This window comes from Balaenoptera ricei, chromosome 19 (genome assembly GCF_028023285.1).
Source record: "Balaenoptera ricei isolate mBalRic1 chromosome 19, mBalRic1.hap2, whole genome shotgun sequence".
NCBI classification, from domain to species: Eukaryota; Metazoa; Chordata; class Mammalia; order Artiodactyla; family Balaenopteridae; genus Balaenoptera; species Balaenoptera ricei.
This window is the reverse complement of record NC_082657.1, coordinates 49,091,339-49,107,873: the sequence shown is the minus strand read 5'-3', so window position 1 is coordinate 49,107,873 and position 16,535 is coordinate 49,091,339. Positions and strand designations below refer to the sequence as shown.

At 41.0% G+C, this 16,535-nt stretch overlaps 1 protein-coding gene across 1 annotated transcript in view; it reads right to left on the bottom strand.

Annotated features, from left to right (window-relative positions):
• PKD1L3 (polycystin 1 like 3, transient receptor potential channel interacting) overlaps positions 1-16,535 on the bottom strand; it is a 64,463-nt gene that overhangs the window by 18,401 nt on the left and 29,527 nt on the right. The window contains 7 exon segments of the mRNA XM_059903766.1: positions 4,891-5,092; positions 5,174-5,416; positions 6,397-6,502; positions 6,504-6,575; positions 7,051-7,252; positions 7,595-7,816; positions 11,459-11,602. Of these exon segments, the coding sequence (XP_059759749.1) occupies positions 4,891-5,092; positions 5,174-5,416; positions 6,397-6,502; positions 6,504-6,575; positions 7,051-7,252; positions 7,595-7,816; positions 11,459-11,602 (1,191 nt within the window).

The window sequence follows — 16,535 nt, the reverse complement described above, 5'->3', positions numbered from 1 at the left end:
AATCTAAAAAATAATACAAATGAACTTATCTGCAAAACGGAAACAGACTCATAGACATAGAAAACAAACTTATGGTTACCAAAGGGGAAAGGAGGTGGGGAAGGGATAAATTAGGACTTTGGGATTAGTAGATACAAACAACTATATAAAAAATAAACAATAAGGTCCTACTGTATAGCACAGGGATATTCAGTATTCCCTAATAAACCATAATGGAAAGGAATATGAAAAAGAATACGTATACATATAACTCAATCATTTGCTGTACACCAGAAACTAACACAACATTGTAAATCAACTACACTTCAATAAAAAAAAAAAGGTGTCTTTTGTAGAGCAAAATGTTTAATTTTGATGAAGTCCAATTTATCCATTTTTTCTTTCTTGGATTGTGCTTCTGGTAATGTATGTATATAAGAACTCTTTGCCTAGCCTAAGGTTTCGAAGATTTTCACCTATGTTTCCTTCTAAAAGATTTATAATTTTACATTTGAGTATATGATCCAGAGTTACTATTTTTTTAAATATTTATTTACTTTGTTTATTCATTTGTTTGGCTGCACCGGGTCTTAGTTGTGGCACACGGGATATTTAATCGCAGCATGCGGGCTTCATAGCTGCAGCATGTGAACTCTTAGTTGCAGCATGTGGGATCTAGTTCCCCAACCAGGGATCGAACCCAGGCTCCCTGCACTGGGAGTGTGGAGTCTTAACCACTGGACCACCAGGGAAGTCCCCATTGAGTTATTTTTATCCAACATTTTATTATTAAATTTTTAAAACATACATAAAAATTGGAAGATACTAAAGTTAACATTTCACCGTATTTGTTTTGCTTCTTTTTCTGAAGCAGTTGAAAATAACAGACATGACATTTCACACCTAATTAAAGGTAATTCTCACTTTACATGGTAGTGTGGGATCATACAAATGACCTAGCAAGCTGAAACTGTGCAAAGTGATCTTAATCGTCAGTGGGGAAAAATTATGATCGTTCTGTGACATTTAAGGATTTGTGTCAAAACATTAAAATCTCTTATTGTTGGTTATAAAGGTACAAAGAAAAATTTACAAGTAGTAAAACGAATATGTAATTTAAAACATTAGAAACATTGAGAATTAAAGTTACTTCTTTGTAGAAAATTTATCAAGAATAATTTGAACAGTGCTAGCCTTCCTCTTGTTGTATAATTTAGGATACAGGGAGAGCATTTTGTCCGTGCCTTTGGTGAATTGTCATACTGTTCTAAGTTTGCACTGGCTTCCAGCATCTTATCCTTTATGCTTTCAATGCTGTGAAATATCTCCAAGAGTCCCTTTAATGTTAGTTTTTTGCCAGTGTTACTTCCTCTGGGACATCATCATCCTTTTCTTCATAACCAATTTCTCCATTTATGTTGGTAAGTTTGACTTCACTAAGTTCACCTGGCTGCGTATCTACAGTTTCTTGAACACAGGCCACCTTCTCATGGTTAGCGGCTTCTTGTATAACTCCATTTACATTCTATTCAAATTTCACTTTCAGTGTTATTTTGTTAATTTGCTGCATTTTCATCTTTGTTGGCCAAGGTCCTCTTTTAATTATCCATTTTATGGTAAAATGTCACAGAGTTTATGACTGGGAGACAAAGAAATAACACAACTACACAATTTGCTGCCTGTACATAAACGGGATAACAGGTGACCAATCACCCAGACTTTGAGAAGTGACATGATTAGTCACTGATCATGATGTACACCTGTTAATTTATGTAGTGAATTATGGGCTAAAGGGCTAGCAGCAGTTGGTACTTTATGCAATCACTCACAGTTGATATACCATGATAACTGAGAATTTTTTTTTGCTACACAGTAGGTCCTTGTTGGTTATGCATTTAAGTTAATTTTATTTTTATTTTTGGCTGCATTGGGTCTTCATTGCTGCATGTGGGCGTTGTCTAGTTGCAGCAAGCACGGGCTACTCTTCGTTGCGGTGTGCAGTCTTCTCATTGCAGTGGCTTCTCCTGTTGTGGAGCACAGGCTCTAGGGCGCGGGCTCAGTAGTTGTGGCTTGTTGGCCCTAGAGTGCAGGCTCAGTAGCTGTGGCACGCGAGCTTAGTTGCTCGGTGGCATGTGGGATCTTCCTGGACCGGGATCGAACCCGTGTCCCGCACACTGGCAGGCAGATTCTTAACCACTGTACCACCAGGGAAGTCCCAGTAACTGAGATTTGAACTGTGTTGCTGGGAAACTGGTGTGATTCAACTGAACCAGAGTAAATGAAATTCATGTACAAACTGAAACAGTGGAAGGCAAGGGCTTCCTGTTTTCAAGCATGTGTCTCCTAAAAATCAGGCTACTTTCATATCATTATCACACTTAAGGAAATGATCAATAATTTCCTAGTATACTATCTGATCCATATTAAAAATGACTCATTTATTCAAAGGACCTAGAACAGCGCTCACCCATTAATTTTTCTCTCGCGATACTGACTCTTCAGAGGAACTAGGTTTGTCTTCATAGTGATACCACTTGAAGTGCGATCCACAGACCAGCAGCAGCATCGCCTAGGAACTTGTTAGGAATGCAGACTCTTGGGCCCTGTTCCAGAACTACTATCCTCCATTTCAGTGTGTCTTTTTAAATTAACTATGCCTGGAACCAGTAGAGGCCTGTCAACAAATTCAGTATTTCTTTGCAACAGTGGAATTTTTTCAACTGTTTAATTATTACCGCTCTTCTTAACTGCATGTTAAGTCCCCTGGATCTACTGTTTAAGTCTCTTTTTCTTTATACTTTCAATATTTTTATATACATGTCTTATGTTTTGCATTTTAGTTTGATCTTCCTGATCCATTAATTTGAGTCTCAATAATGACATCTTTTTTTTAATATATATATATATTTTTTTCTTATTATTTTTGGCTGCATCGGGTCTTAATGTGGGATCTTCGTTGAGGCATGTGGGATCTTTCATTGCGGTGCGGGCTCTTTGTTGTGGCCCTCGGGCTTCTCTCTAGTTGTGGAGTGCAGATTTTCTCTCACTAGTTGTGGCGCATGGGATCCAGAGTGCATGGGCTCTGTAGTTTGCAGCACGCAGCCTCTCTAGTTGAGGTGCGCAGGCTCAGTAGTTGTGGCACGTGGGCTTAGTTGCCCTGTGCGTGGCATGTGGGATCTTAGTTCCCCAATGAGGGATCGAACCCGTGTTCCCTGCATTGGAAGGTGGATTCTTTACCACTGGACCATCAGGGAAGTCCCCAATAATGACATCTTCAATTCAACTTCTGAATTTTTAAAATCTGTAAATCACGTTTTTCATTTCCTAAAAGCCTTTGTCTGTGTGTCTGATGTAACTGAATCTCCTTAAGAGCTCTTGCTATTTTTTGGTCTGTCTCTTCCAGCAGTTCTTTTTATTTAAGGTCTACCTACTCCTTGTACTCTGTCCCTCTTTTAGGATCAGTGGGTCTCAAATGGGGCTGCACAATGGAATCACCTGGGAAGCTTTCGACATGTTGGGCCTTGGATCCCATCTCCAGGGATTACAATTAGATTGGTCTGGAGAGAGGCCTGGGCACCAAGAGTTTTAAAAGCTCCCCAAGTGTGCTTGTAGGTTCTTAAAGCAGAAGTAATCCTGTCACCAAAATCCAGAATGTTGGGAACTCTATAGGACAAACAACTTGGTTTCTTCAATACATATATTGTAAGAAAAATAGCAGGAATGGAGAGTGACAGAAAGAGAAAAAAGGAGGGAGAACCTATAGATAAAATATTAAAAATACCTGAGACAAACTCATTGCAACACATGGACCTTATTTAGATCCTGATTTGAACAAGACAACTATAAATACTTATAAGACAACTAGGAAAATGTGAACACTGATTGGATTTTAAAAAATTGTAGTAAGGCTTCCCTGGTGGCGCAGTGGTTGAGAATCTGCCTGCCAATGCAGGGGACATGGGTTTGAGCCCTGGTCTGGGAAGATCTCACATGCTGCGGAGCAACTAGGCCTGTGAGCCACAGCTACTGAGCCTGCGCGTCTGGAGCCTGTGCCCCGCAACAAGAGAGGCCGCGACAGTGAAAGGCCCGTGCACCGTGATGAAGAGTGGCTCCCGCTTGCCGCAACTAGAGAAAGCCCTTGCACAGAAATGAAGACCCAACACAGCCAAAAATAAATAAATTAAATAAATTTTTAAAAAATGTAGTAAAATACACATAACAAAAAACTTACCATCTTTTTAAAATAATTAGTTAATTTTTCACTGTGTTGGGTGGGTCTTTGGTTGCTGCACACGGGCTTTCTCTAGTTGCGGTGAGCGGGGGCTACTCTTCATTGCGGTGTGCGGGCTTCTCATTGCTGTGGCTTCTCTTGTTGGGGAGCACAGGCTCTAGGTGTGCGGGCTTCAGTAGCTGTGGCACAGGGGCTCAGCAGTTGTGGCTCGTGGGCTGTAAAGCACAGGCTCAGTAGTTGTGGCACAGGGCTTAGTTGCTCCACGACACGTGGGATCTTCTCGGACCAGGGCTCGAACTCGTGTCCCCTACATTGGCAGGTGGATCCTTAACCACTGTGCCACCAAGGAAGCCCAGGAAAGGGAAGATTTTTAAAAAGTAAGTTTTCTGTTTTTTTTTTTTTTTAAGGTAGTTTATTGTTGATTTTTTACTTGTCCCTCTTAACTCCCCAATCCTTTTTTGCTAAACTTCAACTAGTCCATCAGTTCTTGTTAGTTTTTTCTGTGACTACTGCACACATACCCCTAACAAATTTCACTCTACTAATTTCTGTTTTGTTTTTTTGTTTTTGTCAAGTTGTAAGAATCATTAGACACCTTGGATTGACACCCACAGACCTCAGTTTCCCAAGCTTCCTGCAACTGCAATGTTTCCTCCCATGCCGGTGTCACTGTTTCTCACATATCTTTACTGGTGATGAAGATGTTCTGAAGCAATGATAATATCGAAATAACCCAGCTGGTGGCTTGGTCTTTGTTCAGTTCCAGGCTATAAAGTGCTGTAAAAAAGGCTGAGGCCAGGTTAGTGACCCCCAGCAGGAGCCAGCAGAAGTAAGTCAACCATCTGAGCCGGGCATTAGAGATGGGCTTGCTTCCCTTCTGGGCTCAGGATGGGGAAGGGCTCTGGTTTCGTCCCTGAGGAACAGAAGTTGAAGGAATGACCTCATAGCCAACAGCTGAGAGACAGGTTTAGGAAGATTACAGGTGATAAAGAAAGCCTGGGGCGATGCATTACCTGGATGGCCCTTGCTCTGTGGGAAGAATGCGCGTTTCCAACCGTTCCTGGAGTTTTTGCAGTTGGCTGACTGCATCTAGGAAGTCACAAGGCTGATGGGCCTGGGCGGGACCCAGTGTGCCTAAGTGAGATTGGAGCCTCTGCAGAACTCTGATTAGGTAACTGTGGAAATGACGGTGGTTTTCAGGAACCACTGAAAGTACATTCCAGGTTGACACTTGAACAAGCTGAAGATTTCAATAAATAGTAATTCCTGGTAGAAATTAGCAACTCACTAACTGATGATGAGGTTAAATTTTCCGAGTCACAGGAGACCCCCAACACCTGCAGAATTATTGTCTTCTCTGAGCATGCTGGTGAATTCACAACAATTTGTAAAATTCTATACTTTGATACAGAATCAAAAAAATTGTAAAGCTAATTGCACTTTTGCATCAGAACTGCAGTACATGTAAACTATAAGTGCTCAGAAGGCCCAAACTGGGCTTCCCTGGTGGCGCAGTGGTTGAGAGTCCGCCTGCCAATGCAGGGGACACGGGTTCGAGCCCTGGTCTGGGAAGATCCCACATGCCGCGGAGCAACTAGGCCCGTGAGCCACAACTGCTGAGCCTGCGCGTCTGGAGCCTGTGCTCCGCAATAAGAGAGGCCGCGACAGTGAGAGGCCCGCGCACCGCGATGAAGAGTGGCCCCCGCTTGCCACAACTGGAGAAAGCCCTCGCACAGAAACGAAGACCCAACACAGCCAAAAATAAATAAATAAATAAAAATAAATGTACTAAAAAAAAAAAAAATGTTAGCTATAAAAAAAAAAAAAAAAAAAAAAGGCCCAAACTATATTCAAGAATCCATAAATCCCATAATCTCATCATTCCATAGAAGAAAAAGGACAAGTTTCAATAGCCCCCGACAAAGTAGATGAAATATGGGGGTCTGAGACAGAGGACATTTTTTGTGGGTTTTCCTTAATCCTTTACTTTGTAAGACGAGATATATTGTCTCAGAAGCCATCAGAGGGATCAAAGCTATCAGCTCCATACTGGAAGTTTAAGGAAATTAAAACAAGCAGAAGGTCGTACCATGCCTGTTGGTTATGCTGAGAGGTAAGAATGAATACGAAAGTAAGAGAGTGGGAGGCAGATAAAAGATTAGATACGGAAGCTTACTGAACTTTACCATTTGCCCGGTAGGGTCCCGCCCACTGGTGACGGCCTTGACCCTCGAAGTAAGAACAGACGAGGCTGGATAAAAGCTTCACCAGCTGGTTAATGTTGTAAGAAAGAACTCCATGAAGACTGTTCACACTCAGAGTAGGTATTTCTCCTGAGCAGGAATCCCACAGTTTCCTTTAATTCCTGAATGTAAGAACCAAGATGAGAAAAGTTAGTTTTACATTAAACCCAGGAGTGGTAGCAATTACAGATGGTAGGAAGGCTGTTTCTCTCCTTGGAGGGCATATGCTTAGTGTAAAGAACCTCAGTTTTTCACTTTCTCTCTCCTTTTTCAGAAAGAAGTCACCTCACAGTAGCTTCAGAACTAGTTTTATGAGAGAATCTAGGATGAAAGGAGAATAGACCGTTTGATCAAACGTCGAAAACGAAAACACCTCCAGAGTAGTACATTCTGCACTCATATCAGTGCTCACACCACTCCACAATGAAGAGAAAAAAACCAGAGGCACAGTGACGACTCGGGGGACAGGAATTAGAGAAAAACTATTACGTTTAACAGGACCTCAGGAGCCTTGCAGGAGATCCTTTCCACTGACCTTTTCCACTACATGGGGGAGGGAGCATGACGTTTATCTGTAAAATTTGATACCAAGCTTACCTCAACTATCGCTGTGAGAGAGAGAGGCTCAAAAGAAGCATCTGAGAGGCAGGAGGCCTGGATGGGAGGAAGGAGAGGTAGAGGTTCCTGTGGTTGAATCAACGGGAAAAGCCGCCCAATCCCAAGACTGACGGGGAAAAGGATGACAGCAGTTTGGATGCTGACGAGCAGTTCAGACCAGGTCACAGCACATATGGGCCCGCTGAAAGACAAGCATGACATCAACCCTCATCCTCAACAATTAAAATCGTCTCCAAGGCATTCCTCTCCCAGGTTTAAGTATTTATTTAGCAATTTAACTATGATTATCTAAGGATAGCAAGTTATCATGGCAGTAAAGATCCTGATCATTTGTTAATGAATGAGATCTGTGGGAAAATGTGTACTCTAATGTTAGAATAAATGATTATTCTCCTTTAAGAGTAGAATTAAATGAGTATTCTAAAGTGAGGGCAGCAGAGGAAAAATGAAGGCACATACTGATTCTGTTTCTAACTTTGGAAGGAAGGAGAGTGGAGTAGTCAAAGGACTACGTGCCACAAACGGCACACATCAGGGCTCACCCACAGCTTGCTCACGTCTCTTGGTGGTGGTGCCGTTCATCTTCTAGAACATGACATAGGTGACCATGTTGCAGAGAAGGAGGGTCATGCAGCAGGTGAGCCGCTGGACTCTTGTAAACTGGGTCCGGGGATGTCAAGCTGTGACTGAGAGCCACAGACAATCCTGGGTGAAATTTTCTACAATCATGGAGGAGAACAGGTGTCTAACAAGATAAATTAGAACAGGAAAGGCATGAAATTTCATTCTGAAAGTGCCCTAGTCTAGAATGTGGTTTGCCTGGCAGCAAGCTGCACAGCAACAACTCGGTCACTGTTCAAGACCTCCGTGAAGAAGCTTTCAGATGACTTGATGATATGATGTTTTCGTTATTTTGGGGTAAAAGGTTTCTGAAGATAAGGGTTATTTTATTGCATGAGATTTTAAAACCAAAACTTGTTTTAGCTTTATCAGAGATTCGATAATTCTTTTACTCTTAGAAAGTTTGCGTTAAGCTTCCACTCAAGATAGTTTGGTAAATTCATACTTGGAGCACCTTCTCTACTCCAAAAGGAACTATAAATATGATATAAAAAGAAAGAACCCAAAACAATGGCTGGGCTTAAAAACAAAATAAAAGTCTCTGAGGAAGAGGAATGGAATGAGAAACAAGATGGTAGGTGGGGAAGAAGCCACAGGATTCTGTGCTCCAGGTCTGGAAGAAGGCATACACATGTCAAAGTTCGATTCCCATAGAGTAGCTGGAACTGAAAGTGATTCATGGAGTGGGGAAAGGGAGAGGAAAGCCAACTTCACTGCCTGAAGCCAGGGTTGAGGCTGGAGCTCATGGAAGAATTCTGCAGAACAAAAAACTGCCACAGGGCTACACATTTATAGGTAGGGAGGTGGGTGAGAATGGACAGCCCCAGGACCAGGAATTGAGCCAAGAGATCCACTGGGCTCATCACAAGATGTGCAACAGATCTGGTTTCATTAATTTCACGGAGGAATAGGAGCTCCAAAATGGTATACTATAATAAGACCTAGCTCTACATTAGTGATGTGAAGGGTTGGATGAAAACATCAAAAAAGTACTAGTCAGGGATGTGTGGAGAGAAAGAGAGAGAGAGGTTGAGATTTAAAAATGAAACCAACCTACAACCCCAAATTCCTAAACACATGAAGAAATCTAATGCTAAGAAAGGCAGCCAACACAATCAATAATTCAGTCCAGAAGAAATTAATTTCATGGGACAGTCTGACAAAGACTTTAAGTATTTCAGGTTGCTCAAAGATACAAGTAAAGGAATAATGTTCACTTTAAAATAATAAAAAATTATGAAAAACAGAAATAAATTAGAACTCTTGAAACTGAAAAATATGGTCCTCAAAACAAAAAAATTAGGAGAAAAGGACCTGGTTAAAGAGAAAATTAGTGAACTGAAATGTAGTATGAAAGAATTCACCCGGAACACATCACAGAGAAACAAAAAAGATATGCACACAAGAGTGGCTTAAAAACATGGAGGATAGTTTGAGAGGCTCCAGCGTAGAGTAAGGCAATGTCAGAGGAGCAATATTTTCAGAAGTGACCTCTGAGAATTTCTGCGAATTGAAGACATGATTCTGTATATCAACAGTACATTTTATGTTATGTGTATTTTACCACAACAAAAAAAATTTTAAGTACATTCTGAGTACTAAACAGTATAAACAGTGAATCTACAGTGAAAAGAATTATGGTAAAATTTGGAACATCAAGGATAAAGAGAAAATATTAAAAAGAGAAAAGACAACATACTTTAGAAGAATAACAGCTAGACTGACATAACAGAGGCAGTGTTGGAAGGCAATTCTCCATGAATGTTTCCCATTTAGGCATTAATAAAAACTTTGCTCCTGGACTATCTTTTCAAGTATCTTTGTATAAGCAGACAGCCCTGAAAACAGAGAGTCAGGAACTCTCTTTGGAGCCAACTTATTTACATTTCCAGATTGTAAAGATAGAGACATCCTACTCCCCAGAGACATTCTAGGGTAATAAAGATAGAAATGCCCTCTTCTCACCCCTTGAGAGATTTCCCTACATTCCAGGCGAATAAAGATAATGTCTCATTCTACAGGGAAGGATAGGCAGGTTTTCTGGCAGCTCGTATATCAGATCAGAGTCTCCTAATCTTGAGGTTCCTCTTTTGTGATGCACCTCCACTGCATGTGCAGTTAACACCTGGCTCTCATTACATCACCCTGTCGAATCTGGGAACTGACACAAAATATTGCTCTGGTTGCTACTACTGCTATAACTAGTAAATTGTCTAAATCCATTTGGGTCAGTGGAAATGGTGGAGTAAAAACCTCTGAAAATTCCTCCATAAAAGCAATGATAAAACTTCTCTTAAAAAGCCAGAATCAAAATTTTCAGAACTCAGGTAAATAACCAAAGGTTTGTATTAACCTGGGAGTGTTTACTCAAGAAAAATGGCTAAATATTAGTAAGAACAGTGAATTTGGGGGCATTTTAAATTGCCCTGTTTTCCCAGCTCCCTTTCTCTAGCTCCATGGTAACCTTGAAAACCAACAGCCTTTGATCACAGTGAAAACCAGCAGCCTGGCAGTCACTAGAGGGAGGAGAACGGGGTTGGAGCTCCTTCAAAGCCTCCTTTCCCAGAGAGTTGTCATTATGTGATTTGTCTGATAGTTCCCTGGAAAACTCCACTTGCAAGGCTGTCCTTATCTGACGTGACTGGAGGCTCAACCAGTGAAAAATGCTTTTTCCCTGAGGGCACTGTCAAAAATATTCAGAGGCGATTGTTTAACTTCACAGCTGCCTGATATGGTAGGCAACCAATAGGCTAACCAAAAAGCTTAAATGGAAAAGCTGGAAAATGAGAAGTCCACAGGAGTTTTGAAAAGCTCTGACACAGTCCTGGGAATCTAGAAGGCCACATGCATGCCCAGGGCTGTATGCATGCTCGGGAAATACCTGAGAAGGTCCTACGTTTTCACCCCTGGATGACCCTGAAGCTCTCAGCAAGCAGGAAGTGAAGGCTGAGGCAGGGCTGTCAGTTGCCTTGCTGAGTGCTAAAGGTATGGCACAACATGCATGCAAAACTCCTCGGCAAAGACTGGGAGACTTACTGGTTCAGACATTTAAAGAAGTCTCTGTCTAGTTATTAGCTGACCTCTAAGCTAACTGAGCAGAAACTTCAGTTGTCACACATGACAAAGAATACAGATGTTACAGAATTAGTTAGAAACAGACACTAGACAACAACAAACACTAAGAACAACAAATACTGGGGGAGAGGAAGGAAATCTGATCTTCAGAGTTGCCACATTCTATTATTTAAAATGTCCAGTTTTCAGCAGAAGATCAAAAGACGTGAAAAGAAACAAGAAAGTATCTCTCTCTCTCACACACACACACCCACCCCCGCCCAAGTCAATAGATTACTGTTGAGGAAGCCAAGACACTGGGTTTACCAGATAAAGATTTCAAATCAGCTATTTTAAATATCTTCAAAGAACTATAAAGGAAATCATATCAAAGAACTAAAGGAAAGTAAATGAGAATGCTGTCTTGATAAACAGAGAGTATCAATGAAGATACAGAAATTATTTTTAAAAAGAACCAAATAGAAAGTCTGCAGCTGGAAAAATAAAAAGACTGCAGCTGAAAAATACAATAAGTGAAATGAAAAATTCACTAGAGGCTCAGCAGCAGATGTGAGCAGGCAGGAGAAAGAATCAGCAAACTTGAAGATAGGTCAATTGAAATTATCTTGTCTGAGGAACAGAAAGAAAAAGGAGTGAAGAAAATGAACAGAGCCTCAGAGACATGTAGCACACCATCATTTCTCAACAGTACCTAAAGGAAAAGAGCTCCTTCTTTGAGACCGGTATGAAGATCCAGTCACGCTCACAGTCTCCAAGGTCCATGGCCAGCCAACAATTGCACAGGAAATGCCATTTCCTTTTACCTGCCATGTCAGTGACAATTTACATGCCTATAGTAAAATAAAGACAATCATGTTAGGGAGGTAGGCAAGAATCAGTTGCTGTAATAAGAAGTAATCTTAGGGAAACAACCTAAATGTCCACTGATGGCTGAGTGGATAAAGAAAATGTGGTATATGTACAATGGAATATCATTCAGCCATAGAAAAAGAATGACATTTCGCCATTTGTGACAACGTGAATAGAGGGCATTATGCTAAGAGAAATAAGTCAGGCAGAGAAAGACAAATAAATACTGTATGATCTCACTTATATGTAGAATGTAAAAACAAAGCAAAACACAAACAAAAAACCAAAACCAGGGACATCCCTGGTGGTCCAATGGGTAAGATGCAGGGGGCCCAGGTTCAATCCCTGGTCAGGGAACTAGATCCCACGTGCCACAACTAAGAAGTCTGCATACTGCAACTAAGAACCAGTGCAGCCATAAATAAACAAACAAACAAACAAACAAACAAAACACCAGAGTTCATCAAATACGCTTAATGAAAATAAAAACAAAACCAGAACCGAGCTCATAGATACAGAGAACAGATTAGTGGTTGCCAGAGGTGGGGGGTGGGGGGGCGGAGGGCTGGGTGAACCACGGGAAGGGAGTCAAAAGGTACAAACTTCCAGTTATAAAATTATCAAGTCATGGGGATGTAAGGTACAGCATAGTGACTATAGTTAATAATATTGTGTTGCATATTTGAAAGTTGCTACAAGAGTAGATCTTAAGAGCTTTCAGCACAAGAAGAACAAAATTCTGTTAACTATTCATGGTGACGGTCGTTAACTAGACTTATGGTAGTGGTCATTTCACAATATATACAAACATCGAATCATTATGTTGTAGACCTGAAACTAATATAAAGTTGTATGTCAATCATACTGCAATAAAAATTAATTTAAAAAAGAAGTAATTTTTCACTGACAGTGAGTGTCCAAGTAAATGGATTCTGTTTCATCATGGGGCAAGAACTAAAGAAAGAAACCAGAGCTGATCCCATTTTTTCCTTCCCAACCTCTAAGGGAGTTCATGTACCAGACATCAGAATGCAGACTTCCACAACCTAGGAATAGTTCAGTGTGTGTTTGTATTCCTTAAGTTTTCTTGTTCCACATGTGACAGTGCCCTGCCACCTCTGTAAGCATCCTATCTGCCTCTGTCTTTAATCACCAGGGTCTGAGGGGGTGTCTTTGGGGGGTGACGTGGGGAGTGGGCTTTAATGTTTATATTAATGACTTGTCCTATTTGGGTCTGTGGCTTCATCTTGGGTTCAGAGGCACAGGCCCTGAAATTGCATCCTCTTTCCAACCACAGTATTTTACCATGTGTCTACCTTCTCCCCTAATTTCAACCATCAACAAACTTGTCCTCGGGGACCCCTAATTGTTCAGCCTGTTTGACTTCATCTGTACCTAGTCAGCTAATCTCCTCCTTTACTGTAAGGATGCTACTTCCCCAAGAGTCTATATGAAACCATTCAAATCTCTCTGGTCAAAAGTCTTGCTTAATTTTAGTTGGAAATTATTTTCTGTGCAAGGAGTACAGATTGCTTTAAAGCTAAAATATTTCTGGGACTCTCCTACTGAGGCAGTTTATAAAATCACAGGTGACTAAGTTGCATTTGATTTAAACTTAGCTACTCCTAGATGGCGAAGTAGAAAGACGTGCGCTCACTCCCCCTTGTGAGAGCACAGGAATCACAACTAACTGCTGAACGATCATCGACAGGAAGACACTGGAACTCACCAAAAAAGAGACCCCACATCCAAAGACAAAGGAGAAGCCGCAATGAGATGGTAGGAGGGGCGCAATCACAATAAAATCAAGTCCCATAACTGCTGGGTGGGTGACTCACAGACTGGAGAACACTTATACCACAGAAGTCCACCCACTGGAGTGAAGGTTCTGAGCCCCACGTCAGGCTTCCCAACCTGGGGGTCCGGCAACGGGAGAAGGAATTCCTAGAGAATCAGACTTTGAAGGCTAGTGGGATTTGATTGCAGGACTTTGACAGGACTGGGGGAAACAGAGACTCCACTCTTGGAAGGCACACACAAAGTAGTGTGCGCATCGGGACCGAGGGGAAGGAGCAGTGACCCCAGAGGAGACCGAACCAGACCGACCTGCTAGTGTTGGAGGGTCTCCTGCAGAGTCAGGGGGTGGCTGTGGCTCACCGTGGGGACAAGGACACTGGCAGCAGAAGTTCTGGGAAGTACTCCTTGGCGTGAGCCCTCCCAGAGTCCACCATTAGCCCCACCAAAGAGCCGGGTAGGCTCCAGTGCAGGGTTGCCTCAGGCCAAACAACCAACAGGGAGGGAACCAAGCCCCACCCATCAGCAGACAAGTGGATAAAGTTTTACTGAGCTCTGCCCACCAGAGCAACAGCCAGCTCTACCCACCACCAGTCCCTCCCATCAGGGAACTTGCACAAGCCTCTTAGAGAGCCTCAACCACCAGAGGGCAGACAGCAGAAGCAAGAACTACAATCCTGCAGCCTGTGGAACGAAAACCACATTCACAGAAAGATAAATTTAGCTACTGTTAAAGCTTTCATTTAAGAGCAAAGTATAAAAAAGGAGAAAATACTCATTTTCTGATTGGTGAGAAACTAGTCACGGTTTTTTTGTGCTTTTATTCTCTTATTCTTTCATACAGAAGGGAAACAGAGACTCTAATGTGTGTTAGAAAAATCTAGTTAATGCATTCAGTATGACCAGTAGAAAGATATAGAAAGCATTGTCATTTCCTAAGAAAAAATGCTGGCCGTCTGTTTTTTATTGGGAGTGAGTAGTTCTTTTGCTTTTCTGTGTTTTCCAAGTTTTTTGCATTCAAACATCTATTACTTTTGCAATTAAAGAAAGAAAAGCAAATGTTGACTAAAGAAAGTCTTCAAAAGAGCCTTAATAACAAGCTGATATGAAGCTCTAGAGGTGAACAGGTAACTCTGAGAATTTAATTGTAACAGGTATTTACTGTTACAATATTGACAGTAATTATCAATTGTAACAAATATTTATTGAGTCCTACTATAATTTTGGCACTGTATGAGCTTTTGAGAATACAAATATGAATAAGACGGCATCTCTATCCCTGAGGAGCATAAAGTCATTATGAGTCAAAAAAATATTACAATTAAAGACCACATATAAAATTAGAATTGATATAAACCAGTGATAAGAGTAAGAAAAGTGGAAAATATTATACAAGTGTGAATTCCTTTAAGTGTTTCCTCTAAGAGAAATAGCTTTTTTTAAAAAAAAAAAAAACCAAAGGTTTATTTCTTCTTCATGTTACATGCATATCATGGGTTAATTGGTGGTGGGAGGGGTTTTTGATGGTGTGGTTCTGCTCATTGCAGCTACTTAGGGACTCAGAACGACAAAGCAACCATGTGTCACCTGTTTACAACTCTCTTGACAGAATTATATGGCACCACCCATGAGAAATAGCTACTTAAATTAAAAAATGTACTTCCAATAATTATAAAATAATACAAATTTACTGTTAAAAATTTTTGGAAATACCTAAAAGGACCCTGAAGAAAAACCTAAAAATTCATAATCCTACTACCCAGCAATAACTATTGGTAATAATTTAGTGTATATAGCTCTAGACTTTTTCCTATACACATACTTTTAAAAAAAAATCAACTTTGTTGTGGTATAATTTACAAATGATAAAGGGCACCCATTTAAAATGTACAAAATTCAATGCATTTTGACAAATGTATACACTTGTGTACTAAGCACCACCATCATCACCCTGAAAAGTTCCCTTGTGCCTTTTCCAGTCAGCCCCCCTCAGTCTCACCCTTGGCTTCAGGTGACCACTGATCTGCTTTCTGTCTCTATAGATTAATTTGCTTTTTTCAGAATTTCATATATGTGGAATCGTGCAGTATGTCTCCTTCTCTGTCTGGCTTCTTTTGCTCAGCATAATGTTTTCTGAGATTCACCCACGTTGCTGTGTGTCTCAGCAGATTGCTCTTTTTTGTCTTGAGTAGTATTCCATTGAGTGAACATACTAACATTTGTTTATTCATTCACCTGATGGACATTTGTGTTGTTTCCAGTTTGGGGCCATTATTCATAAAGCTGCTATGAACATGTGTGTCGGAATGGACATATGCTTTCATTTACCTTGGGTAAATAACTAGGAGTGGAATTTCTGGGTCATATGGTCAATGTATGTTTAACCTTACAAGAAACTGCCAAACTGTCCTCCACCACAGCTACACCATTTTACATCCCACCAGCGGTGCGTGAGAGCTCTAACTGTTCCCCACCCCCACCAAATCCTGGTTTTGTTAGACTTTTTAATTTCAGTCATTCTGGTGGGTGTTTAGTGCTATCCTTGTGGTTTTAATTTGCATTTCCTGATGACTAATGATGCTGAGTATCTTTCAAGTGCTTATTATACATTATTTACCTTTATAAATGACAGTGTAATGATAGTGCAACAAACTGCTTTGCAGATACCTGAACAGAATGGAAGCAGCAAGCAAATTATCAGGCTATCCTGGCCTAGTGGCTGGTGTATCTAGCCTAGCAGGGAAGGACTTCTCTTGCTATCAGTTTTAGACAAGCAGCATACTCTTTTCAGGTGGCCAATATTCAGCAACTGACTTGTTTGAATACCGGCCTGAGATCTTTGACTTCATTCCCTTCTTTTTTCCTAATCCCAACAAGCCAATAATCCTCAAACTTAATTAATTTTCATCATCTATTCAACAATTTCTCCACCCACCTCTCCTAAGTCTTAGGGTGCTGCTGAAGGAAGATGCAGAACCATCTGGGTCTAGCACAGGGCAGGTGCACTCACTCATCACTGACCGCTTCTCTCTCTGACTCTAGGCACATCCCACATCGTAATTCCGTTCCTTCCCCTCTCCTTAAGCTTTTCATTTTGACCCAAAGTATATTCAGTATATAGTCAT